Raw genomic sequence first — 27,227 nt, 5'->3', positions numbered from 1 at the left:
AAAAACCCTGAAAATTTTGAAAAAAAAACAAATGTTTTTAGATTTTGTTATAACATTTTGCAAACACGTAATTTTTCTCCACTGATGGGCTGCACTAATGAGGCAATGATTGGTGGCACTGGTGGGCACTGATAGATGGCACTGATTTGCAGCACAATCGGGTGCAAAGGGAACCAATGTCTCTCTAATTAAAGTTGCATTTTCTTTCTCTTCACGCTGTCAGCATGAAGGAAAAAAAAAGAAAAAGAAAAAAAGGATAACCGGCATCTGTTTATGTACATGATCAGCTGTCATTGCCTAACAGCGGATCACATGGTAAAGGGCCTGCTGTGATTGGCCCTTTACCTGATCTATGATCAGTAGGGTCTCACTGATTTGGCGATCACAGTGCGCATCTCCTGTGACACGCTGGAAGCGCGAGAACGTCTATGGACACTCTCTTGGCAATTTAAGTCTGCGCTGTAGCTGTCTTTCCACTTTAATGCAGGCAGCAGGTGGTTAAAAAGTCAAATGTAATATAATTATTTATAAGTGTGTGTGTATATATATATATATATATACAATTTTTTTTAAATGTCAATTTCGGTTTCGGCCAAGTGCATCCTGAATTTACGGTTTCGCCACAGCAATGATCATTTCAGTGCACCACTACTACATAGCATGGATGGAGGATTTTGTTTTTTATTTCATTCAGCCAACTTAAAGTGTGACTAAAGGCAAAACTTTTTTTTTTTTTTAGTTTTGAACAGAGTGCAGGGGGGTTAGAACCCCTGTCTGTTTTAAATTGCTGCCTGTGCCCAACCCGTTAAGGAGATCCTCCCCTCTCTATTTGTCCTGTTTACCAATATTACTTAAAGCTAAGGAAAATCACAAATGTTGGGTTCTCCCCAAAAAACAGGGGAAACCTTCCAACAGGGACACTAGTTCTGGTGACCTGGGGGACCCCAGGGGATTTCCTTAAAGCGGAGGTCCACCCTAAAGTGGACCTTTTCCCGCTCATTGGAATCCCCCCCCCCCTCCGGCGCCATAATTGGCACCTTTCAGGGGGGAGGGGGGTGCAGGTACCTGTACAGTACAGGTATCTGCACCCACTTCCGGGATAGCTCTCTGCGGAAAGGGGCGTAGATTACGCCCCTTTCCGAAAGTCCCCCGCTGCCTGCTGGGAAACACACAGATCCCAGAGGCAGCGGGTCCATCCTTATTGCGCAGCGCGACACGCGCATGCGCAGTAGGGAACCGGGAAATGAAGCCGAAAGGCTCCACTTCCTGATTCCCATACCCAAGATGGCGGCGGCAGCACCCGAGAGATGATCGAGAGATCGGCTTCGGGTGCCGACATCGCGGGTGCGCTGGACAGGTAAGTGTCACTATTTTAAAAGTCAGCAGCTGCAGTATTTGTAGCTGCTGGCATTAAAAAAAACGCGGTCTCCCTCTTTAATTTGTAGGGATTTCCTATCACTTCCTGTTTGGCCATGGGACAGGAAGTGAAAGGAAATGTCTGCAATGGGACACAGATGGGGGAAAAAAAATCCATTATAACCCTCACTTTCTCTATCCAAAAAAGTTTTGCCTAGAGTTCTACTTTAAGAGCTTGGTTTCCTCATTTAATGTCCTTGGAATTTAGTTTCACCCACCTTACATTCCTGGAAAGGAGGGTGGCTGAATGAGCAAGGATTGGCTGCAGAGGTCACAGCTTAACCTCCATCTAAGCTAAACAGCAAGGATGGACCAACCTCTCCTGCTGGCCATTATATCCTGACAGCTGGCACCTACGGCTGTCAGAATACTCAAAGAGTGATTGGTTGCAGCCACTGTTTGGCTGGCAATATTCTGTCTGCCTGCAATTTTGGAATCAAGATGCTGGGCAAGTTGGTGCTAATGGGGCCACCCACGGCTTGAATTTTGGCCAGTTCATCAGGACCAGATTAAATTTTATAAGTGCATGGCCAGCAACATCTACTTTTGTAGACCTTTTGCATCACTAAGTGTCTGTTCAGGCTCCATTTGTGTTGCAAAGTCAAGTAAATGATTCTGGGATTAGAGGGGGGTATAGAAGAGGTTTCAATGGTTGCTTGTAGTGTGCCTTCTGATGGTGGTGATGAATGAAATCCACTAAATCTGTTAGTGAGTGTCCACACAAAGAAATTTTAGTTTTTAAAGGATCGTTCCTAGAGGCATGATCATTTTCCAAAGTAGTAAAACTGAACAGGAAGGTGTCGGTGGGTCCTCCAATTGCTGGTCTTGATGGACTGAATACTAAGAAAATTCCTGAAGTCTTCATATGGAAAAATGACGGAACAGATCAAGGCAAACTGCTGCTAACAGTCTTGATTGTTTTATGGTCTCAGTAGGGGTAGGTTGCCATGAAATTGCTGTGGGTTTTGGCAGAATACTAGCCATCAAGCACTTGGCGCTCTTTGGTAGCGAGTCTTTCAACAAATCAACAACATAATGAATGAAAACCATCCAGCCAGTCAACACAGAGAAATGACCAATGGACAGAGCTTTTGTTCAGGTTTTTATAAATAGGATTTTCAGAAAAACAATATATAATCTTTAATTATACATAACGGTCCCTCCCTCGCACCTCTTTACTACTCTGTAATTAGCTAGATCATCCTTCACCTGCAGTGCCACCTAGAGGTGAAGTCTGGTATCACCCTTCCCCATTCACAAACACTTATACTGTACAAGTCCTACAATATAAAGTAGGATTATTAGGAAATGACAATGAAAATTGTTGGCTGAACAGTGAGTGCATTCTATAAAGTCACTGTTCAGGTATTCGGGCAGCCATAGGCGCCGCGGCTGTCAGAATAAAATAGCCAGCAGAGGAGATTCCTCCATTAACGCTGTTTTGCATGGATGAGGGAATCCATTGATTTTTCTTGTTCAGTTTGTAGGATTGATCAAGAGAAATCTACACATTTTAAGGCTAACATTTTAAGGCTAACATTGGGCTCTAATCCTTCTAAATAATTACTGGAAGGATAATAATGATGCTCTTGACCACCCTGAGTGTTAGGGGTGACATTTTAAGGTATCTTCCAAATACTTTCACAGTACGATTTTTGGCAAATAGCCAATATTCACACTAATGAAGTTCCCCAAAAACCTAAGGAGGCAAACATCAGGGCTACCAAATCTGCATTTCAATGTTATCTGCATCCAATAAGTCTTTAAAGATGACAACTCTGAACTCTTTGACTGGACAACTAAGATTTCCTGTGTTATGTCTCCTTATCTTCATTCTTGGGCTTCTTGTTTTTCTTGCTTTTCGGTGTTAATCCACTGGAATATTCCGACCTGAGAAGATCTGAAAAACACGTTTTCTTCCCGACTAATTTATGCCCGTCAGCTCTGTAAAAGAAAAATAAATATAAGATTTACTTGGCCTGGACTTATATACCATATAAAAGCATTTAATGCAGACCTTTTATCAAAATGCAAAAATACAAGGTCCTCTTATTAGTTATAGCCCCACTCATAATTTTAGGAGGAATGTTTAATATTACATGCCGAGCAGGGCCCTCCGATTTCTCTTCTACCAAATTGTATTGTGTTTTTTTATGTCTGCCTTTATTTTGAAAAATGCTGCGCAAACTGTTGCCGCTATATAAATCCTGTATAATAATAATAAAACACCTGCGTTTGTACATTGCAGCTTTATCTATTGAGCAATGTAATCAAAAGGCTTTTACAACAAAGCAGATAAGGAGAGCTTTAAAGCGGAGTTCCACCCAAAAGTGGAATTTTCGCTCATTGTACCCCCCCCCCCTCCGGTGCCACATTTGGCACCTTTGGGGGGGGGGGGGGAACAGGATACCTGTCTTTCACAGGTATTCTATTCCCACTTCCGGGGGCCTCACCCGTGGGTATTGACGCCACCGCCCAGGCTTCCTCCTCCTCCTTCCCCGACCACTGGGGCAGTAGGAGAGCGAAGCAGAGCCTCGCGCATGTGCAGTAGGGTTCTCGTGTGAAGCCGTAAGGCTTAACTTCTGGGTTCCCTTACTTGCAATGGAGGCGGCATGCGCCCGACAGCTGATGGAAACATCAGCTGTGGTGCTGACATCGCTGGACTCCAGGACAGGTAAGTGCCTGATTGTTAAAAGTCAGCAGCTGCAGTACGTGCAGCTGTTGGCTTTTAATTTCTGCAGCGGTGGGCGGACCTTCACTTTAAAGTGGTTGTAAACCCTTGCACATACCCAGTGAAGTGACTGGCCTCTGGTGATAAACAGGTATTACTTATGTAGTGGGTTATCTGCAGCCATCACTTCACTACTGCCTCCTAAAGCACACATTTTACACAGAATTTCACAACTATAGAAGGGGTGGGGATCTGACACCACACAGCATAGAGCAGGTTGCCGAGTGTCATCTGAGACCTAAGTGGAGGGAAAGGACATCTATACAGTCTCATAGGGAAACAAGCACAGCTTAGGCTGTCAATCACTTGCTGTGTGCTTGGGGGGTGGGGCATCTCCTGAGATTGTATGGTGTCTGCATAGACTAATTGTGACCAACTTCCTTGATATAGGGGGTCTCAATCGTGGACCCTAAAATTACCAACGAGCTGCACATAAAATTAAGTGAATATTCAGTCTCAGAGAAAGCAGACACACACCAGAAAATAGTCAAAGGTTACAGGTATGATACAAGAGATGGTCACAGGTTGCAGATATAATACAAGAGATGATCAGAGACTGCAGAAATGATACAAAAGATGATCAGAGACTGCAGACATAATACAAGGGATGATCAGAGACTGCATAAATTATACAAGAGATGGTCAGAGATTGTGGACATGCTGTAGGAGACTCTCAGATACTGTAAACATGCTACAGTTGCTGGAGATTGGGCACATGCCTCAGGAGTTTCAAAGGCCACACAAAAAGTGCCAGAGGGACGTAGGTTGGGCACCAGGGGCATGGACTGACAGAAGCGACCCATGTGGATATAGCAGAGGAATGAGAGATGACATAGAAATCACACTCAGTGTTTCAGGTCAAGGCATGTATACATTATAGATGGCTTGCTTTGCTAATTATTTGTCCAGAGGTTTACAACCACTTAAAAACCCTGTGAAAAGCAAATAGGAGCTCCCCCTGCTGGTTGAAAATGAGAATATCAAATATTTCTTATGCAATTTTTCCCACTCCCTTGACTAATAAAATTACATTTTTTTTTTAAATGTGTATATTTCCTATTACAATAACGAAAGAAAATATATACTCAACCCTTACACACTATCTTTAACTTTGTTGCATGCTGTCTTTTAAGTTAAAACTGTACAACTCTATTATTAACCAAGTTTTAAATGTCACTGCCATTACCTACACTAAAATAAATATTCAGAAATATTAATAAAGCATGTGCTTTACTGACATTGTGCATGCTCACTGTGGTTATGAGAACTCCGCTTGTTAGCGTGTATCACAGGCTCCCAATTTGCCATGAACAGTTACCAGTAATAAACCAAAAAGGTAAAAGGGGATATTGTGAGAGATTTATTGTACTGCTATGGGAAGGAAAAAAAATAAATAAATCACATTATATGTTTCTATATATAATGTTTCCAAGGCTTTATATGCAGATTATAAAGGGTGTCTTGATCCAGAAAAATATGCATGTATTTTTAATTAAAATTTATATTCAATGTTGGAAAAGGAAAAAAAAAAAAAAAACAGGTGAACCATGTCTGAATTAAATATCTATGTAAAAAAAATAACCCTTTTTTTATATATATATATATATATATATATATATATATATATATATATATGCATACACTATATATACATATATATCATTTATATACTATCTTTATTGTGAACACAGATAAGTTTTGCAGCTAGTTTTGAGTTTCTGATGATCACAGTTTTGTCAATTCATTCACGTTTTCAGTATTAGTTCACTTGGTGGCACGAAGGATCTTCACTTTTAATGTAATGAGAACCCCCTTTTGACATTCTAGTCATACTTTTCCCCACAAATGAAAACAATAGTAGATAATATAGTTTGCTGTAAGATCTTCAGTAGGGCCATCATGACAAGAAGCGGAGAGGTAATCTGACAGGTCAGGTGTCACGGCTGCCCTGTATACAGCACAGCTGTCAAGTACAGGTAAAACAGACGTAATCAATAGCTTGTAATCCCCTATTAATTAGTGACAGTGGACCGCACAGTTGTATGGCCTGAAGAGGTGACCGTGCGGGGAGGGAGTCCCTCACAGTTGTGTTACAAAAACGCTGCAGTTTGCTGGGTGGGGACTCAGATGTCAGGTCAAAGGTCTCTACTGAATTCATCTAATCACCTAATTAGCAGGCATGTACCTACCTGTCACAACAAACGCTTAGAAGAGGGGAAGGCTGGATGAGCCAGGCTAGTGGGAGGGGAAGCTTGTTAACATCCTAAGGCTACGAGAGATAATACAGCCTCTGATCACAATGTTAACTAACTACTTAGGACTTCTAAAACCAAAAAATAAGCACATCTTATATTAAGAAAATGAAATAATAGTAAAGAAGAAAAAAAAAAAGAAAAAAAAAATATATATATATATATATATATATATATATATATATATATATATATATACACACACACATACAGTATAATATATATTTCAAATGATTTCCTGATTTCCGCACTTCATTTTGCTGCTGCAATCTTCAGAGACATTTATTCATTGGGTACAAAGGTAAGTACACAACCCCTGCATATACTGGATTGTGTGGACTACCTGCACCTCACTATTTTAGATAGACTGCAAATATTGTATCTATACATCTACACTTCAAAAGTTGAGTCCCTCTCTGGTCTTGTGGTGTGTGTGTGTGTATAAAGGTTAAAGAAACCTGTACTTAAAGAGATTGTAAACCATCACCTTGTAAAACAACCCATTCAGTTTAAAATAGAAATGAAGGGTAAAATATTTGTGTATAGATATAAAAAAAAAATTATAAATACATTTCTCCCTTTTTTTTATATAAGTAGTCACATTCCCTCGGTCCTCAGCTGTATAAGAGATTGGGGAGGAGAAACAGCAGTACACTGAACTTCCCAGTAAATGGCTGTGCAGGTAATGGGGGGAGGGGGTCATGTCAGAACAAGTCTGACCAATAGAGGAGAGCAGGCTGAATTCTTGGCACAGCTAGAGAACTGACCAATGTGTGTTCTCCTGCTTAGTGTGATCAGTTTCTAATAGTAAAGCAGAGGGACTAGCAGGAACACCAGGGATTTCACACAGATGAAGAAATACAAAAAGAACAGGATACAAGTACACGGTACAACAGGAAACATTTTAGTGATATGAAATGTTGGGTTTACAGATTATTTAATACATAGGATGCCTTTGAAGACCTTCTGCCAGGCCATAATACTGATCCTGTATTATCAATACTTTGAGTCACTGACCCAGAAGCTTGCAGAAAGTAAAATCAGAGAGGTGTCAGAACATACTTTTTCTGGGAGGGCAGTTCAAATCATTAAACTCATTGGATTAGTAAAGCAGCCAGGAAACTAGCTCTTTTGGAATGAGGGTCAACAATGGGTTCCATTAACTAGATTATACCAGAACCACCTTAGAAATAGTGAACTATTTTTTTTTCTTCCCAAAAAAATGTAACTCTGTCTTGACAGCCTTGCAATTTACCCTACCTTTGTCCCTCCGCACTGCCAGCCGAGTGACACCTCTAATGCCTACTGCAGCTTTGTGTATCACCGGCCTGCTCATTAAACTGTGAAATGGCATCCCAACAATATGAGGTTCCTCCTGACATCAGGATGACAGCATTGTGCAAAGGACCAGAACCTGACTGGCTCATGATGCCCAACTTTCTCTATTTTGTCCGATTCCTCTTAGCTGACTTTAGTAAGCTAATATAACAAGAGATCAGACATCTATACTAGCAGCTTTAAAAAATTATCTGCTGCCATCTACCAGGATGATGAAGATGAAACGAGGATGGACATTTCAGCAAGACAATGATTCCAAACACAAAGAGAGATTTTATATATATATATATATATATATATATATATATGTATATGTATATGTGTATATATATATATATATATATATATATATATATATACACATATATATATATATATATATACATATATACATACACAAACACACACACACACACACACACACACTCTGAGCAAAATTTTAAAGCAACACTTTTCTGTTTGCCCCTATTTATCATGAGCTGAAGCTCTAAGACTTTTTCTATGTACACAAAAGACCTATTTCTCTCAAATATGGTTCACAAATCTGTCTAAATCTGTGTTAGTGAGCACTCCTCCTTTGCCAAGATAATCCATCCACCTCACAGGTGTGGCATATCACGGTGCTGATTAGACAGCATGGTTATTGCACAGGTGGGCCTTAGGCTGGCCACAATAAAAGGCCACTCTAAAATGTGCAGTTGTATCACAAAGCACAATGCCACAGAGGTCGCAAGTTTTGACGGAGCGTGCAATTGGCATGCTGACTGCAGGAATGTCCACCAGAGCTGTTGCCCTTGTATTGAATGTTCATTTCTCTACCATAAGCCATCTCCAAAGATATTTTTCAGATGTTTGTAAAAAAAAAAATGAAAACCCTTTAACATTTTCCTTCCATTTCACAATTATGTGCCACTTTGTGTTGTTCTATCACGTGTACATTACTATTATTATACAGGATTTATATAGCGCCAACAGTTTGCGCAGCGCTTTACAACAACATGAGGGCAAATAGTACACTTACAATACAGTTTGCACAGCACTTTACTACATGGGGGCAAACAGCACCATTCCAATACAATTCAAAACAGGCGGGATCAGAGGGCCCTGCTTGTTAGAGCTTACAACCTAGGAAACATAGAAAAAGTCGTAGATCTTTAAGTTCAGCTCATAATAAATAGGGTAAACACAAAAGTATTGCATTTATAATTTTGCTCAGTACATATTATATACACACACACTATTGTCAAAAATATTGGGATGCCTGCCTTTACACACACATGAACTTTAACCGCGTCTTAGTCCGTAGAGTTCAATACAGAGTTGGCCCACCATTTACAGTTATAACAGCTTCAACTCTTCTGGGAAGGGTGTCCACAAGGTTTAGGAGTGTTTGCTCACAAAGACATGGATGAGCGATTTTGGGGTGGAGGAATTTGACTGGCCTGCACAGAGTCCTGACCTCAACCCAAAAATTGATGGCAAGATGAATGCGTGTGTTATCAAAAAATACTGGAGGAATGTTTGCATTCATCAGCCAGGAAGCTGCCCATGGGACGTACTTGGACATTCCAACATGACAATGATCCAAATCACAAGGCCAAGTCGACTTGTCATTGGCTACAGCAGAATAAAGTGAAGGTTCTGGAGTGTCCATCTCAGTCTCCTGACCTCAATATCATTGAGACACTCGGAGGAGATCTCCAAATGTGCAGTTCATGCAAGACAGCCCAAGAATTTACAGGAGCTGGAGACTTTTTGCCAAGAGGAATGGGCAGCTTTACCATCTGAGAAGATAAAGAACCTCATCCACAAATACCACGAAAGACTTCAAGATGTCATTGATGTTAAAGGGGGCAATATATGGTATTAAGAACTGGGGTATGTAAACTTTTGATCAGTATCATTTGGGTAGTTTTTGGTGCCATTATGATTTAAAAAGAGTAAACACAGAGAACTGATAATAAATGGCTTCAGACAAACACTAACCATGAGTGAAATAAGTTTTTGCGTTATTCATATTCTCTGAAAAATGGCCAAGAAATGATAAATTCTGCCAGGGTGTGTAAACTTATGAGCACAACTGTATCTATGTGGCCAGTCTCTAGTTTTTTGTGTTTTTGGACATATAGTTTTTTAATGGTTAGATCCATGCAAAACAATGTGATTGCTGTCCTTGCCTTTTTCTCTGGGAAAAAAACAATGTGTAATATTGCCAGAGGGTGTAAGCATAATTAGGGTCCCTGGATACTTAATGGGACAATAATGTTATCTTTCAAACTGGAGGCAGTACAGTGTCCTCATTAGCAATCACATACTGGGGGCTTATCCTACAAAGTTATGCTAGCCGCACTACATGGGACACCAACACAATGCCTGCTTGCTCTGCAGGCAGTGACAAAAGGGGTTAAATGGAAATGATTGACATGAAAGCGCAGGGCAGGAACTTGAATGGTGACTCGGTGCCAGCAAGATGTTATTTTGTGCTCAGAAACGCTGGGCAAAGTCCCCTTTCCCCTCTGGGACAGACTAGCTGACCTTGTCCAGCCTCGATGCCCATAGACCTGACACATCCAGGCAATGGGATCACAGTAATTACCGACCACAATGTTCTGCGTATTCTCTTCCAGTGACACCCGGCTCCTTTTTTTTTAATTGGGGTTTTAACCTAGTTCCTTTTCAGATGTGACAGAGTATGAAATGGGCTTATTCCAGGGGGCCGGGAGAGCTGGTCTGATCCCTATTGTGGCTCAGACTTCATGGTCAACGTGCTTTGGGAGCTCCAGACAATGACAGTAGACGGTCTCGCATCCTCAGCCACCCTATTGCCATACTCCTGTGCTGACTTCCCAGACACATGTAAATCTGGAGACCAGCAACAAAATAAACTACGCAATGAACAAGAAGTCTTACACGCCATCTGCTTATTTGAAAACGCAGCAGATGAGATAAAGGAAACCTGGAAAAACACAAGGAGAAAGGCTGCCCAGACATGGCGAGAGAGATCCAAATACTGCTCATCAAAACTGGGTTCTGTATCGGTTCAACGGGAACTCCAGGAGAGGTAAAATCAACCAGCGACCCACTAGTGCCATCCAGGTGATTATCCCCCAGTTCCCTCAATTTATTTTCCCTCTGGAAAAACAAATGAAAAAAGTCAACGTTTTTAAGTAAGTTTACGATTTTGTGATGGGCTGTATTCATAGCCATCTTAAGCTGCATACGGCTCGTGGGCCACAGGTTGGACAACCCTGAATTATATGACAATAAAGGACTAAAGTGCAAATAGGAAAGCAATAAGTGTCTAAAAAGATCTTTGGGGTGGCCAGCTAGGAGATAGCCTTAAGCCGGATACAAACTAAGGCCTTATGCACACTGCAGCTCAAAGGAGCTCAAAGAAGCAGCTCCTACAGGTTTTTCAGATTTTTGAAGCTCTTATTTTTTATGCCTGGAAACTTCCCTCCATGTTAGCCAATGTATCCATGCGCACTTTGGCTTTTTTAGGCATTTTCAGGCTAATCATATATGTATATGGGAGACGCCATATTTGTTCAGTACAAAAGCAGACACTGCTTCCTGCTTAGCCATGCTCTTAAAGTGCTTCTGCTTCTCTAAGTCCACCAGTCAGGTCCGACGGGCAGAAAACATTGATCCCCAACATGTGCCTGCACTTGTTGATCTATATGCCCCCCTAGTCCCAGGAGAAGTGATTTAACTGCAAGCTTGCTTAAAGTGGTTTGGTACCTAAAAATTAAAGTACATGTTATTAAAATCAACAGATAGCATACTTACCTAAACGAACCCTGAAAAAAAAAAATATTATTTACTTACCTTTTATTTCTGATGTTTCAGCTGACTTCCGGGTTGTCCTCCCGTGGGAGTAGGCGTGGCTATCGTCCTCGCAATGGTCCCTGGGAAATTTGTAAGCTATTTCCCAAGAATCCATGGGGGACAATGAAATTGCGAAATCTCGCGAGATTTCGTTAGGACGCCGGTCACGTGACGAGGGCGTGTACGAATTTGCCATTTTTAAAGTGGGCAGGCAGCTGTATCTGCCATTACACTGCTCTCACTGAGCATTTGCAAGATGGAGCGGAGCATGCTGGGAGCCAGACGTCATCATATACCAGGAAGTGAATGCCTGTGGGCTTCAGACGCCCACAGTTAAAATGGAAAACGCCAGAGCAGGTTTTTATAAGTCATCCTGTGGAAAAGATTCGTCGCGCCGGGGGTCAAATAAACGCCGGACATGGATGCCAATCGAAGGTAGCACTCGCCCACCTGCGAGACAGGTAAGAAAAAAAAAAAAAAAGAGCGGAATCCCACTTTAAGATGATGGTGAAAGAAAGGGCATTCCAGTATGGCTAGGTAGATCCTATGGGGGTCCTTTGGTGCTGGAGAGCAGTTACGCTTGGAACCTCTGTTTGTGTGCCTCTGGTGACAGGACCTCTTTGAAGGTACTCTATGATGTATCTTCAACTAGCTCATATTTTGAAGTATTCGTGTATTTCAAGAAATCCAGGTATGACGTATATATATATATATATATATTTTTTTTTACATAATTACATTTGTCCAGCTTGGACAAATGTATCTACAGTATGTACAGTGCTCCTCATAAAATGGAGTACACCCCTTTTGAAAATTAATATCTTAATCAATATCTCAATGAACGCAAGAACAATTTCTAGAACATTTGTTTAGCTGATTACATGAAAGTAAGGTTAATAATATAACAAATTACATAATCTTCAGTTTTACTCAAATTAGTTGATGCAAAATGGAATACACCCCACAACAAAAACTACTACACCTAGTATTTTGTATGATCTCCATGATTTGTAAGGACAGCACCAAGTCTTCCAGGCATGGAATGAACAAGTTGGCGATATATTGCAACATCTATCTTTTTCTAATCTTCAAGAACGACCTCTTTTAGAGCCTGGATCCTTGATGGAGAGTCATGCTCGACTTGTCTCGTCAGAATTCCCCACAGGTGTTCGATTGGGTTCAAATCAGGAGACATACTTGGCCACTAAATCACTTTCACCCTGATCTTTAGAAATCCAACAGTGGCCTTAGATTTGTGTTTTGGATCATTGTCATGGAATGGAAAAGTGCACAACGACCAATGGCATGGAGTGATGGTAGCATATTCTCTTTCAATAAAAAACAGTACATCTGTGAATTCATGATACCATCAATGAAACGTAGATCCCCAACACCAGCATCTCCCATGCAGCCCCACAGAAAGACACTGCCACCACCTTGTTTCACTGTAGGCACCATGCATTCTTCTTTGTACTCTTCGAATTTGCAACGCCATACAGTTTTGAAGTCATCAGTCCCAAAAAGTCCCAGTAGTCTTCTTTTTCAACATGGGCCCTGGCAAATTCTAAGTGGGCTTTTTTGTGCATAGGTTTTAGGAGAGGCTTCCTTCGTGGATGACACCCATGCATGCCATTGCTCTGCAGTGCAGGCTGTATTGTGTCACGGGAAACAATCACCCCAGTTTAGCTTTCCACTACTTTAGCTAACTGCAGGGAACTTACATGGCAGTTCTCAACCCTTTTCATCAGAAGATGGTCCTGTCGAGCTGTTAACTTCCGAGGACAACCTGGATGTCTCTGGGAGATGGTTGCAGTTCCATCTTTGTTTTACAAATTTTTGTATCACTTTTGCTACAGTATTCTGACTGATAATTAAAGCTTTGCTCACCTCCTTGTAGCCTTCACCTTTCTTGTGTAAAGAAATGATTTTCTTTCTCTGGCCTTGTGACATTTCTTTTCCAAGTGGTGCCATTGCTGACAGCACAAAATGGAAAGGGGTTTTCTTTGCTAAATAATGCCCTTTTATAATCAACTGTCTGCTGGACACCTGTTTACTGAATAATTCGCCTCATCTGTAGTTAAATTCTTGTTCAATAGAATTTTTTGTTGTCTAAAATGTAGCTTCGCTCCTAAGAATTTCAGTGTATTCATTTTTGCAACATGGTCTTAAATGAATTTGTTAGGAAAAATACTTTTTTTTTGTGTGTGCAAATGAACAAATCTCGGTTGCAATCAATGGCCCGCATCTGTGGGAGTATTTTGTAGTACAGTGTCCCATAGAAAATGTTGATTCTTAAAGCAAAGTAAAGGTTTTTCTGACAAATTTGTTGGGGTGTACTCATTTATGCTGAGCACTGTATATACAATATCTGGCCAATGGCCTTGGAAGCTGGTATATGCATAGTTACATGGGACCAAGCTGGATCATATCTGAAATTCTTTTTATAATTTCACATTTTTATATTTGCAATACCATATTCCTTTATTGTAGACACATACATGAACTGTAATGGCATCCCAGTCTTAGTCCGTAGGGTTAAATATTGGGTTGGCCAACTCTTTGCAGCCATAACAGGTTCAACTCTTCTGGGAAGGTTTAACCATTCTTCCAGAAGAGCAATTGTAAGGTCATGTACTGATGTGGTCGAGAAGGCCTGGCTCACAGTCTCCACTCTAATTCATCCCAAAGATGGTCCATGTATTTATGGACCTTGCTTTGTGCACTGATCCAAATCATTTGGTGGGGGTGGGGGGATTATGGTTTGGGTTGTCTTTCAGGATTTGGGCTTGGCCCCTTAGTTCTAGTGAAGGGAACTTTTAAGGTGTCAGCATTTCAAGACATTTGGTCAATTTTTAGGCCCCCAACAGTTTGGGGATGGCCCGTTCCTGTTCCAAAATGACTGCACACCAATGCACAAAGCAAGGTCCATAAAGACATGGATGAGCAAGTTTGAAGTGGAGGAAATTGACTGGCCTGCACAGAGTGCTGACCTCAACCAGACAGAACACCTTTGGGATGAATTAGAGCGGAGACTGTGAGCCAGGCCTTCTCGACCACATGAGTGCGTGACCTCACAAATGCACTCCTGGAAGAATGGTCAAACATTCCCATAGACCAGTGATGGGCAACCTTTTTGGCGTGGTGTGTCAAAAATCGGCAAAAAATCGAGCATAACTCGCGTGGTGTGTCACTTCGACAAAAAAACATAATTTTTGCGCAATTTATAGTTTAAACTACAAAAATGTATAATTGCAATATATAATTGTATTTAATAAACCAAAAACAAATTATTTAACATACCTGCTTAGTAACTTCTTTGTTCATCAGTCAATTTCGTATGTTGCCCTTGATATTATTGAACTTGTTTGGGGTGCCGTGAACCAGGGCTGTGGAGTCGGCTGCTTCCAGCTCCACGTCCTCATCAACATGCCGCTCCAGCCCGCCCCTGCTATGAATATTCCTAGTGACGCAAGGGCGATGATTATGAATATTCATAGCGGGGACGGGCCGGAGCGGCATGTTGATGAGGACGTGGAGCTGGAAGCAGCAGACTCCACAGCCCTGCCGTGAACTGAGATAAGTGAGGGGGAGGGCGAATTCTTTAACTAACCTGCCTATTAGTGACTTTTTTGTTGCTGAATTTCATTGGCTAAATCTTCAATTGAAGGTTGGTATTTTGTACACTTCAGGCCCAAGAAAGCGCTACTAACCTCATCTGTCAATCTGTTTCTTTTGTTGGTTTTGATATTATTTAATGCTGAGAATAAGGTCTCACAAAAGTACGTAGAAGGAAAAATTGTGAGTAAAGCTGTTGCTATATTTGTCAGGGTGCTAAAAGTGTCTGGTAGTCTGTTCCAGGCACTCCAAATTTCCTGTTCGTAGTGGCACTCATCTTTATTCTCCAAGCGGCCCCTTTCCAGATTCTCAAGCTTTGACCTCAAGTCAACAAACACCTGAGCCCAGATGCTGTCTTGAAATTCTGCAAGCTGCATCTCCAAATCATCTATTTGCATCCATTGGAAACCATTTAATTCCAAACTATTGTAGACTACTACATCAGGATACTTAATTATTTTCATGGTCTGTTCTAGGCTTCTAAATTGACTAAATCTATCAGTAAACTGGTCAAGTAACGAGTCTAAAACATGCTGGTACTTCATATGCAAGAGTTCCACTTCATTTCGTACAGCTGCACTGGCCTTCTCAAAATGCTTTTGTACTCGAGGAAAATACTTATACGTTTTAGTTTCTACATCTCGCTTGAAAATTTTTACTTTACTTTCAAAAGCTTTTATGTATCCAAACATAACATCAATACTTTTGCCAAAACCTTGTAACTTTAAGTTCAGTTCATTAACATGAACAGAGAGATCTGTAAAAAACATCAGGGTGTTGACCCACTTATCATCATTGAGCTGAGGAAAGTTTCCCAGATCCTTCTCTTCAAGAAATACCTTAATTTCTTCAAAGCACTCCACAAAGCGCTCAAGAACCTTGCCTCGGCTCAACCATCTTACATTATTGTATATCAGCAGTCCACTGTAGGTGGAATCAACCTCCTGTAAAAGTGCTGAAAATTCTCGCTTGTGAAGGGGGCGAGCAGCTATTAAATTAACTATTTTTGTTAGAACTGACATTAAGTCATTTAAGTCAGTGAATCCTGCCTTGGCACATAAAGCCTCCTGATGGATAATACAATGAAAAGGCACAATCGCATGTCCAATAGCTTCTGTAAACAATTTCACAAATCCAACGTTTTTCCCCACCATGTTTGGGGCACCATCTGTCGTCACTGACACAACTTTAGATATATCAATGCTTAGGTCGCAGAATGTTTGCATAACAACCTTACATATTTCGCTTCCTGATGTACTTGTTGGCACTGATACTAACTTTATCAACTCTTCTCTCATTGTGTGACCATCAGAATATCGACCAATAATGGCCAACTGAGCATGCGATGTGACATCAGTAGTTTCATCAAGAGAGATGGAAAAATATTTACAATTCCTTATGTCTCTCTTTAATTGCTGTTGTACGTTTGTGTTCAGTCTCATTATTCGGTCTTTTATGATATTTCTACTGAGTGGTAACTCAGATATTCTCTTAATAATTGCATCTTTATTCTGCATATCGTGAAATAGAACTGGCGCACATCTTAGGAGAGTTTCTTTAATAAATTCTCCCTCATTAAGCGCTTTTGCATGCTGAGCTATGGAGTGAGCAATGCTCAAACTTGCAGAGTTTAAATTTGTAGAGCCTTTTATAAACTTAAGGATGGAGTTAGATTGGCTCTTATAAAGGTGTAGCTTCCTGGAAATGTATTCCCTCCTATCATCCTCACTTTTTTCCAAGAGCTGGGAATGATTAGTTTCAAAATGTCTATTTATATTCCACGTTCTGCTAACTACCGTTTCAGTACATAGAACGCAAAATGATCTGCCATTTTTTTCTATAATGCCATACATCTCGCTCCATGTCTCTTGAAAGGGTCGGCCACTGCTACTACCACTCCCTTTACTTAACCTTTGTTTTTTATTTTTTGGGTGCTCCATCAGTGGGCCAGTGACAGCAGATAGAATTATAGATAGCCAATTAGGGGTTAACTAGCCTAACAAGCTAACACAACCTCCCCCTCACTTATCTCAGTTATTGTGGGCAAGTCCATGGCACCCCAATAGTTGCTGCTAATGACGCTCACAGTTCCCGTTGGCACTCCGCTGTTCCCTGCTGTGGTGCGGTCGTAACTGACAGTCCCAGGAGTAGACTCTCTGTGCTGGCCTGACTGGAGAGAGGCGCGCACTGTTCCCGCGCTCCTCTCCTGCGGGTCCTCCCTCGCCGCGCTAATGACGTGTGTGCGCACGGCACGCACGCCTTACCAGCAGCCCCTGCGCTCAGAAAGGGGCGGCGGCGATACAGTAAGTGAGTGTGGGCGGGGGAGATCACACGTCCCGCCCCCCCGCGTTCCTCCAGCACAGATTCTTTCATCCTCGGCGGCCGTGCAGGAGCCGAGGATGAATCGCATGAAATCCTGTGCGTGTCAGCACTGACACGCGTGTCATAGGTTCGCCATCACTGCCATAGACACTCCTAAACCTTGTGGACAGCCTTCCCAGAAGAGTTGAAGACTAGTATGCCATTAACGTTCATGTGCGTGTAAAGACAGGAGCCCCAATACTTTTGGTAATATAGTGTATATTGTATGCACGGAAAGCTCTCCCTGTGTCTGTGTGGGTTTCTTCCAATGGAATCCAATGTCCCCCCACACTCCAAACACATGCTGGTAGGTCAAAGTGATTGTAAACCCATTTTATTTTATTTTTTTAATCAAACAATAATCTGCTCTATGCAATGGTTTTACACGAATCCTCCTCTTCTTGGGTTCCCCATTGACTCTTCTGGCTCCTCTCCCCTGCTGAGTGCTACCATGGCAACCTGCTTTGACACACAGAGCATGACTTACCCCTTCCCCCACTCCCTCCTTACTGGCTGTGATTGACAGCAGTGGGAGCCTCTGCTGTCTCTGAGCCTATCAGAAGGGAGTGAGCCAAGAGAGCAGCTGCTCTCGTGCACAGCTCTAGATTGAGATTGGGCTCAGGTAAGTATAAGGGGAGGGGGAAATTAGCTGCACTCAGGTTTTTACCCTATAGCTCTCCAAAATGAGGGGAAATCCCCTCTTAAGCTGGCCATTGATGGATCGAATCCTGTCCCGGTTGCTGAACCGCCCGAGATTCTATCCATCTATAGGCAGGTTAGTTGTACCCAAGTAGATCCATTAATCACCTTGGGTAAAACCAGCCTGTCAGATTTTTTTTTTTACATGCAATTACTACGGGCGGCTAAATCTGCTAGCAATAATCATTATGTTCTGCCGGCCAGGAAGGCTCCTTGCTGGCAGGACACAACAGCGCTGTGGGAGGGATTCCCCCATCAACGCTAACTGGGTTGATGGGGGAATCGAGCAACTTTCTTTCCTTTCACCACAGGTGGAAGGAAGAAAATCGTGATGCATAATCGATGGGCTGCTTTAGACAGTTAGCAGAAGAGGTTTACTCACTGGAAGATTTCCCCAGGACAAAAAAAATGGATGAATCTTCCCAGTGGAGACACGGGCCACAACAAAAACCTGACAGAGGTCCTACCGGTTTCACATACAAAAAAAAAACAACAGGTTTTGGCTCTACATGCAATTTAACCCCCTTTGATAAGTTAATATTACATTAAACTCATCATTTTCAAATATATGTCCTAAAAAGGGGTCATAGCTGGCCCTTGGCGAGCGGCATTTTTGAAAATCTGCATTGCTAGCTTCAGTTTCAGGCATTTCACTGAACAGGGAAGGGATGATAACTTGTATGTCGGCCTTTGAAGACTGAATTCTCTTTAAATGATCACTTAATGATCCCTTAAGGTCTTTAAACGATCTTTTGTGCTCTGGAACGCGACACGTTCACGCTCCCCAGGAGCTCGCCTTGTGCAGAGAGAATAGAGGTGCGCAGACCCCGACTTTTGGCAGCCTAATCGCGTGATACGCCTCTGGCCGTCAGACAGAGCAGCGCCTGGCTGTCTTCAGAGGCGGCCCCATGCTATGTAATGTGCTTCTTATCGGCTAATCACACTATTATGTGCGGGATAAAGGCTAGGACAAATCCTACTAGTCATGGCCTGAGACGCATGAGAAAGAGGGGGGTCCCCAGTCAGTTATCCATCTGCCTCTGCAGACTGCAAGAAGAGTCGCAGATTGGCCCTGCTGAATGCCTGGACAATGGCTCACACCACTGCTAATATGCGGGCGCACTGCGTTATACGGCTTGAGGGGCCAACATTGGTTTCCATATGGCCCTGTAAGGATTTAGGGATACACACCTGTCTATTAAGGGCAACTCCAGCTAAACACACGGTTGGAATAAAACATCTATTATTTGCAGATCCAACTTGTAAATCAAATATAAAATAGTCCTCTAATGTACCCACTCTTGCTGTAGTATACACCGATCAGCCATTACTTTATGACCACTGACAGGTTAAGTAAGTAACATTGATTATCTTGTTACAATGGATCTGAAATTTGGTGGGATATATTAGGTAGTGAGTAAACATGTTGTCCCTGAAGTTCATGTGTTGAAAGTAGAAAAAACGGATATTGTAGTTTGCTATGTATGGGGCTGTGTAGCCGCAGATCCGTTGGGGTGCCCGTACTGACCTGTGTCCACAGTCAAAAGTGCCTACCATGGGCATGTGAGCATCAGAACTGGACCACAGAGCAATGGAAGGAGGTGGCCTGGTTTGATGAATCACGTTTTCTTTTACAACATGTGAATGACCAGGTGTGTGTGCACCACTTACCTGGGGAAGAGATAACACCAGGATACAGTATGGTGAACATTTATATTACTATTAGTGAAAGGTATTGGCATCCACTTTATATACAATTAGAATATATCATAGATCCTTTGAATTACAGGCTGGTATTTCAATGAAATCTCTTCAAAACCTCAGTACAAGAGTGTCCCAGCATCTGGGTGGTAGTGAGGACCTCTACTGGAGGGACAGAGTACTAGAGTGTTCAAGGATCTGGGTGGTAGTAAGGACCTCTACTGGAGGAACAGAGAGGAACACAGAGGGACTGAGTACTAGAGTGTCTTAGGATCTGGGTGGTAGCAAGGACCTCTATTGGAGGAACAGAGGGGGACAGAGTACTAGAGTATCCTGGGATCTGGGTGGTAGCGAGGACCTCCACTGGAGGAACAGAGTACTGCTTTAGTGCCTCTAGATACAGAAAGGATTGCGATATATGGACAAGAATAGGTGTTTCTGGTTAACCATGGCTTCATACTGTCATCAGACAGTGATATTACTCACAGCATCAAACACTTTCTACTAAGTGTCAAGAAGAGGTCCTTGGATCTGGGTGGTAGCGAGGACCTCTACTGGAGGAACAGAGGGGGACAGAGTACTAGAGTATCCTGGGATCTGGGTGGTAGTGAGGACCTCTAGTGGAGGAACAGAGTACTAGAGTGTCCTGGGATGTGGGTGGTAGTGAGGACCTCTACTGGAGGAATAAGGGGGACAGAGTACTAGAGTGTCCTGGGATCTGGGTGGTAGCGAGGACCTCTACTGGAGAAATAGAGAGGGACAGAGTACTAGAGTGTGCTGGGATCTGGGTGGTAGCGAGGACCTCTACTGGAGGAACAGAGTACTAGAGTGTCCTGGGATCTGGGTGGTAGCGAGGACCTCTACTGGAGCAATAGAGAGGGACAGAGTACTAGAGTGTCCTGGGATCTGGGTGGTAGTGAGGACATCTACTGGAGGAATAGAGAGGGACAGAGTACTAGAATGTCCTGGGATCTGGGTGGTAGCAAAGACCTCTACTGGAGGGACAGAGTACTGCTTTAGTGCCTCTAGAGACAGAAAGGATTGCGATACATGGACAAGAATAGGTGTTTCTGGTTAACCATGGCTTCATACTGTCATCAGACAGCGATATTACTCACAGCATCAAACACTTTCTACTAAGTGTCAAGAAAAGGTCCTTGATAGCACGTACAGTGTTTTTGGTGATAGCTGTTAAGCCGACGGAAGAAAAAAAAAATTAACTCAAAAGGCACAGCTAATCTTAAAGCCCAACTTTTAGCACATAGCTTTTTTTCTTTATATATTTGTACTGTGGTTTGTTATAATTGTTATGATTTTTAACTAATTCAACTCACTTAGAAATACCTTAAGAAACCTTTTTATCTCAGTGGAAAAGCTCTTGCTGCTCTCCCACTCCAGTGCTTTGTGTTGGTATGTGTTTATGGTCATGCCCCTTGTCACACTGACTTGTATTATGGAGGAAGAGAGGGGGTGTGTTTGACCAGGTCTATTACACTGAGTTCACTGGGCAGTATAGTTAAATTCTTAAGCTTATTGAAATGTGCAGTCATGTCCAAAGCAGAGCTCCGTCTGCAAGAAAAAAAAAATTAAAAGTCAGCAGCTACAAATACTGTAGCTGCTGACTTTTAATATAAGGACACTTACCTGTCCAGGGATCCTGCAATGTCGGCACCCCAAGCCGATTCGTCCATTGGCTTCGGTTGCAGGTGTCGGCATTCCAAGTAAGGGAAACTTCTGGCAGTGAACTATGCAATCCTTTGGAGTAGCTCAGGTCTATTTCTGCACCTACAGACTATAGAAACCTACAGTGATTTATGCTTGTAGCTGAGCTTCACCGGTGGATATTTCATATCTGATGACATTGGATGGACTCCATATATATTTTCATGTATTGATGGCACTTACTATGCAGTGACGGTCCATTGTGGCTCTAAGGTGCAGTATTACCAGATACAAGCTTTCTGGTGATGATTAGGTCCTTTGATTCATATGGACTATAGGTCCCATTAGTGTGCAGGTGCTTATATCAGGGGTTCTATCAGCTTTAGGGGGGTCTAGTTTATACAGTCACCTCTGTCTCAGCTTCCAATGGGAGGGCTATAGTGGGTTCTGTGGTAAGGAGGAGAGTTATAGGGTGTTGGTTTGGGAGGGTATAGGTTATTGTGGAGATTGTGATGTATTTTAGGAGGGAGGGAGGTACTAATGCGTTTCCCCAAAAATAAGCCCGGGTTTAATTTTGGCAACAAAAGACACAGTAGGTCTTATCATCTCATGTGCTGTCTTCTCTCCGCCTCTCCCTCCCTGCTTGTCAGGAATCCCCAGTGGAACCGAGTAAAAGTGCTTGTAAAATCCTAGAATCCACTATATTACAATATTATATAATGTAAACTGTGTATGTTTCTGTGATATAATTGTGCCAAATACCTACTTATAGCGCCGCTGGGCGCTTCTGTGACCCGTCTGAGATCTCGTCCCTGCTTCATGCACTGACAGGGGGTCCAAGATCCCCCACTGACAGCTGGGAGAAGAGGAAGAGAGCAGCGTGAGATCAACTGAGCGGTTCTGTACCAAAGGTATTTGGATCAATTATATTACAGAAACACACACATTGTACATTATATACTACTGTAATGGAGTGGATTCTAGCATTTTACAAGTGCTTTCAACTAGGGCTTATTTTCATAGTAGGTCTTATTTTTGGGGAAACATGGTAGTATGTTATAGGAGCTTTTTTAGCTGTTTTCAATGCTTTTTATCTTCAATAAAACAATTTTTTATGAGGAAGTAGTCTTTGGGTGGTCTATTTTTGTAGTATATGTATAAACGGAACCACCCTCCCCTTAATTGTGGGTGGCACCCCTGGTAATTGCTATTGAGATCGGGCTTCCAGGTCCACACCTTTTTTTTCGCGGTGCTTTGACTTGGGCAGGTATTAAAAGCATGTGCAAAAGCCAGCTGACATCTGTAATAGAAATGCTTCTCAAAACCCTGATGCCCATTTTGATGGAAATTTTAGACGGCCATCAAGAGCTTGCTGAATATATGAAGAAATGTGTGTCAGTGCCTAATAAGCACATTAGGTTTTTGGTAATCTCTGATAAGAGAATTCTGCATTAACTACAGCATGCCTAAAATGTTGACACTTGAGAAAATTAACCATTGGCCCCCTGGGAAAAAGTATGTATTTTTGGAGCAAAAGAACCAATTAGATTCTTTTTTTTTTTTTACCAAATGAATTGAAAAAATACATTGAATGCACTGGACAGCATTGTTCTTTTCCAAGTCGTTTACATCCAGAATTCTCAATTCTCACCTTTTGTGCTGGTCTTTTTTGTGCTTCTTTGAACCTCCAGCTAGCTGCTTGCTGAGATTTTGTGGTGCATCTCTCAGGCCAAAACTCTTGGCTACGTGGCCCAGGTGGAGAGAACGGATATGGAAGATGTGCTTTAGGTTCTTAGGATATGTTGCATAAGAACGAATATAAGACTGCAGTGCTGGGAAGAAAAAAAACAATAGGTATTAAATGCTGAGACAGGATCAAAATATATAAACAAATTGCAGGTGTTATCTCCAACTTTATTAAATAAACAATACAAGCAGTAGGGCTGCAACTAACGATTATTTTCATAATCGATTAGTTGGCCGATTATTGTTTCGATTAATAACCTTAAAAAAATAAAAAATAAAAAATAAAGTGGGTCAAATTGACGTTCATTTTCAACCACAGTGACGGGAAAATTTAGAAATAATAGAAAACTTTTTAGTCAAAGGAAATTTCAGACAGTGTATGTGGTTTTCGTTGAAATATTACATTCATTTTAAAAACAAGTGAAAATTTCAAACAAAATTCTTTCATTCAGCAAATGTACAAAGATTTTTTGTCTGAATATTCTCATCCAAAAATTGATCTGTGTGACCAGCATAAGGCACAATACACACCTATGCTTTGCTTTTGATCTGTTTCTGCAGTGCCTTTTGTTGTGCGTTTTGATTTCTGTGCACGTGATTTTACTGCAATTTGCATTTTTGCTTTTTTTTGGGCAGATTAAAAAACACAAATTGCTGCAAAAACGCATTACATGCTTTTCTGCAGATTCTCCATTGAAGTATATTGAACCAAAAAAAACACCATTTTGCGTTAAAAGTCCCTGACCCTTTCAGATGTGAACGTGTCCCATAGGAAACCATGTAAATGAACTGTAGTGCATTTCTGCAAAAAGCACCAAAAAACACATAGATGTGAACCAGATCTAACACGTTTAGTAACATAATGGGGGTAAAAAAAAAACTAAAGTTAGCCCTTTATAGTAGAAAAAGCAGATAATCACTACTGTAAGGGGTTCATTTTTTTACTGTAGAACTGTGAAAGTAATATTTACAGTAGCGATTTGCTCTTTTCGTACTATAAAGGGCTCATTTTTAGTTTTTTTTTTAACCCATCATGTTACTGGCCGATTAATCAATTATGAAAATAGTAATAGATTAATTTCATAATCGATTAGTTGTCGATTAATCGATTAGTTGTTTCAGCCCTAACAAGCAGCAAAAAATTATGAGTGGAAAACTAGGTTAACCAATCGGAATTCATTTTACTGACGTCACACTAATACAAGATGGATTCTGATGTGTTGATAAGTATAACAATTTTTTTCCTTGCTCTCTTTTCATGAATAAGCCAGTACAAGTAAATCAGATAGGGGAATGTGTCACAGTAACCAAGTACTTCCACAAAAAAACCCTTCAAATTGTAAGATACATTTTGGCATCAATGGATGTTGCATTGCTCTATGTGGATACAGACATTTTCATAATTTGTTTTCTATGTGCTTGGGAAGCCCCCAATCCCCGGGGGAATTCTTTGTACAAGGATTAACTTCTGGTCCGCAGCACACCTTCTCTACTAACTAATCTTCCACAATAGAACTATACCATGCCCTTCTTCACTGAACAATCTTCCACTATAGGACTAAATCAAGCCTTTCTCCAAAAAACAATCCTTCACCATAGAACTATATCACACTCTTCTCCATGGAGCAATCATCCACAACAGAGCCAAACCATGCCAATCTTCACTCAATAGCCCTACATAACAGAGCTATACCACACCCTTCTCCACTAAACTATTTTCCACCATAGAGCTATACCATGCCATACTTCACTAATCAGTTCTCCACCATAGAGCTATACCACTCCCTTCTCCACTGAACAATCCTCCACTATAGAGCTACCACTCCTTTCTCCATTGAATAATCCTTCCACTGCATTCTCTATTGATCAATCTTCCACCATAGAGCTATACTACTCCCTTCTCCGCTGAACAATCCTCTGCCATAGGGCCATAACACACTATCTTCCACTGAACAATCCTCCACCATAAAACTATACTAAACCCTCCTATACTGAATAATCCTTCCCCATAGAGTTGTACCATGCTCTTCTTCACTGAACAATCCTCCACCATAGAGCTATACCACACCCTACGCCATGGAACAATCATCCACCATAGAGCTATGCCACTCCCCTCTGCATTGAAAAATTCTCCACCACAGAACTTCACCACACCCTTTTCCACTCAACAATCCACCACAGAACTATACCTTTCCCTTCTGCACTGAACAATCTTCCCATTTCCTTCTCCATTGAACAATCTTCCACCATAAAGTTACACCATGCCCTTCTCGACTAAACAACCATCCTCCATAGAGCTATACTACTCCCTTCTCAACTTAACATTCCTCTACCATAGAGCCATACCACATCCTTCTCCAATAAACCACCCTCAACCATAAAACTTTACTATGTCCTTCTCCCCCGACCAATCCTCCTCCAAAAGGGTTCTACTAAACCCATCTCCACTGAACAATCCTCCACTACAGAGCTATGCCACTGCTTTTCCATTAAACAACCATCCTACATGCCCTTCTCTATTGACCAGTCCAACAGTAAAGCCTCAGAAAGCTCTGAGGGCCTGAATAAAAGTTGATTACAAATAGGAAAAAAGATGAAGACACAAAAGATAAAAGAAGTTCTTAACCTACTGACACACATCCAATAGCAGCCATTCATTCATCATAATAAATGTGCTAAAGATATTCCTAGTACAAGATTGTTATGCAAATATGCATGTTTATGTCAATGGGAGGTTGGGAGGAGTGTCAAAACATCAGTTAATTTTGTTCAAAACAAAAGGATGGCTGTGAAAATCCACCTGTACTTGGCAAGGTTTGGTTGGCAAGGAACTAGGGCCTAGACATAGGAACATTCTATTATTGAAGGCATGTCCAAAGTCCATGTAGAAAAATGGGGTTCCCTCGCGCTATCAAAGTGAAAAATATCTGAATGTGGTATGTTGGTTAGATTGCTGCTAGACCTAAAGTGTATACCATGCACTTGAACAACAATAAATAAAAAAGGTGATCAGCGCAAACTATATACCAAATATTACTACAAAGATGGAAAATCCTTGTTTGATATGTATTCTACTTCATAGATAAAGTGCAATAAATCAATAATTATATGGGTATCACTACTCAATATAAATAGGACTGTATTGGTACACCTACACACTTAAAGGCGTACACAAAGGATCATTTGATACTCAGAACTTTATGATAATCTTGCACCATTTTGCACTATTTAGTGTTCATTCAATTATTATTTAATGTTTAGCATCTGATGATGATTTGCATGATTTTGCACTATATTAACTGTTTGTTTTGCATAGCAGTAGCTATTTTATTCACTTTATGAATTTATGGTAATGTGTTGAGTATTTTTTTGAAAATAATTTATTTGTGTAGTTTGCATAGTAGCAGTTTGCACAGCAGCTAAATAATCACATGTACAGCAAATAATTTATTTGCGTAGTTTGCACAGTAGCATTTTGCACAGCAGCTAAATTATTGTATTCACAGCATGATTTATTAGCGTAATTTGCACAGTAGCAGTTTGCACAGCAACTAAATAATCGCATGCACAGCAAATGATTTGTTTGCATAGTTTGCACAGTAGTATTTTGCACAGCAGCTAAATAATCGCATGCACAGTGAATAAATTGATGTAGGTTGCACAGTAGCAGTTTTGCACAGCAGCTAAATAATCGCATGCACAGCGAATAATTTATGTAGTTTGCACAGCAGCTAAACAATTGCATACACAGCAGCAATTTGCATTAGGATTCACCAATAGTATTAATATAATTATTGATTTATTGCACTTTATCTATGAAGTAGAATACATATCAAACAAGGATTTTCCATCTTTGTAGTAATATTTGGTATATAGTT

The 27,227-nt window shown here is 41.3% G+C and overlaps 1 protein-coding gene across 2 annotated transcripts in view; it reads right to left on the bottom strand.

Moving 5' to 3' along the window:
- Positions 1 to 2,505: 2,505 nt before the first annotated feature.
- The window catches only part of DDX31 (DEAD-box helicase 31), a 137,681-nt gene continuing 112,959 nt past the window's right edge, over positions 2,506 to 27,227 (bottom strand). For both annotated transcript variants that reach the window (XM_077477687.1, XM_077477696.1), the window contains exons 20-21: positions 23,255 to 23,435; positions 2,506 to 3,360 (exon numbers count right to left, since the gene is read on the bottom strand). In XM_077477687.1, coding sequence (XP_077333813.1) covers positions 3,231 to 3,360; positions 23,255 to 23,435 — 311 coding nt within the window. In that variant the 3' untranslated portion in view covers positions 2,506 to 3,230. The remainder of the gene's footprint in view (positions 3,361 to 23,254; positions 23,436 to 27,227) is intronic.

This window comes from Lithobates pipiens, unplaced genomic scaffold (genome assembly GCF_037356315.1).
Source record: "Lithobates pipiens isolate NorthernLeopardFrog02 unplaced genomic scaffold, aLitPip1_a1.2 Scaffold_1, whole genome shotgun sequence".
NCBI lineage: Eukaryota > Metazoa > Chordata > Amphibia > Anura > Ranidae > Lithobates > Lithobates pipiens.
Note: the sequence above shows the minus strand (reverse complement) of the source record. Positions and strands in the feature narration are given on the sequence as shown.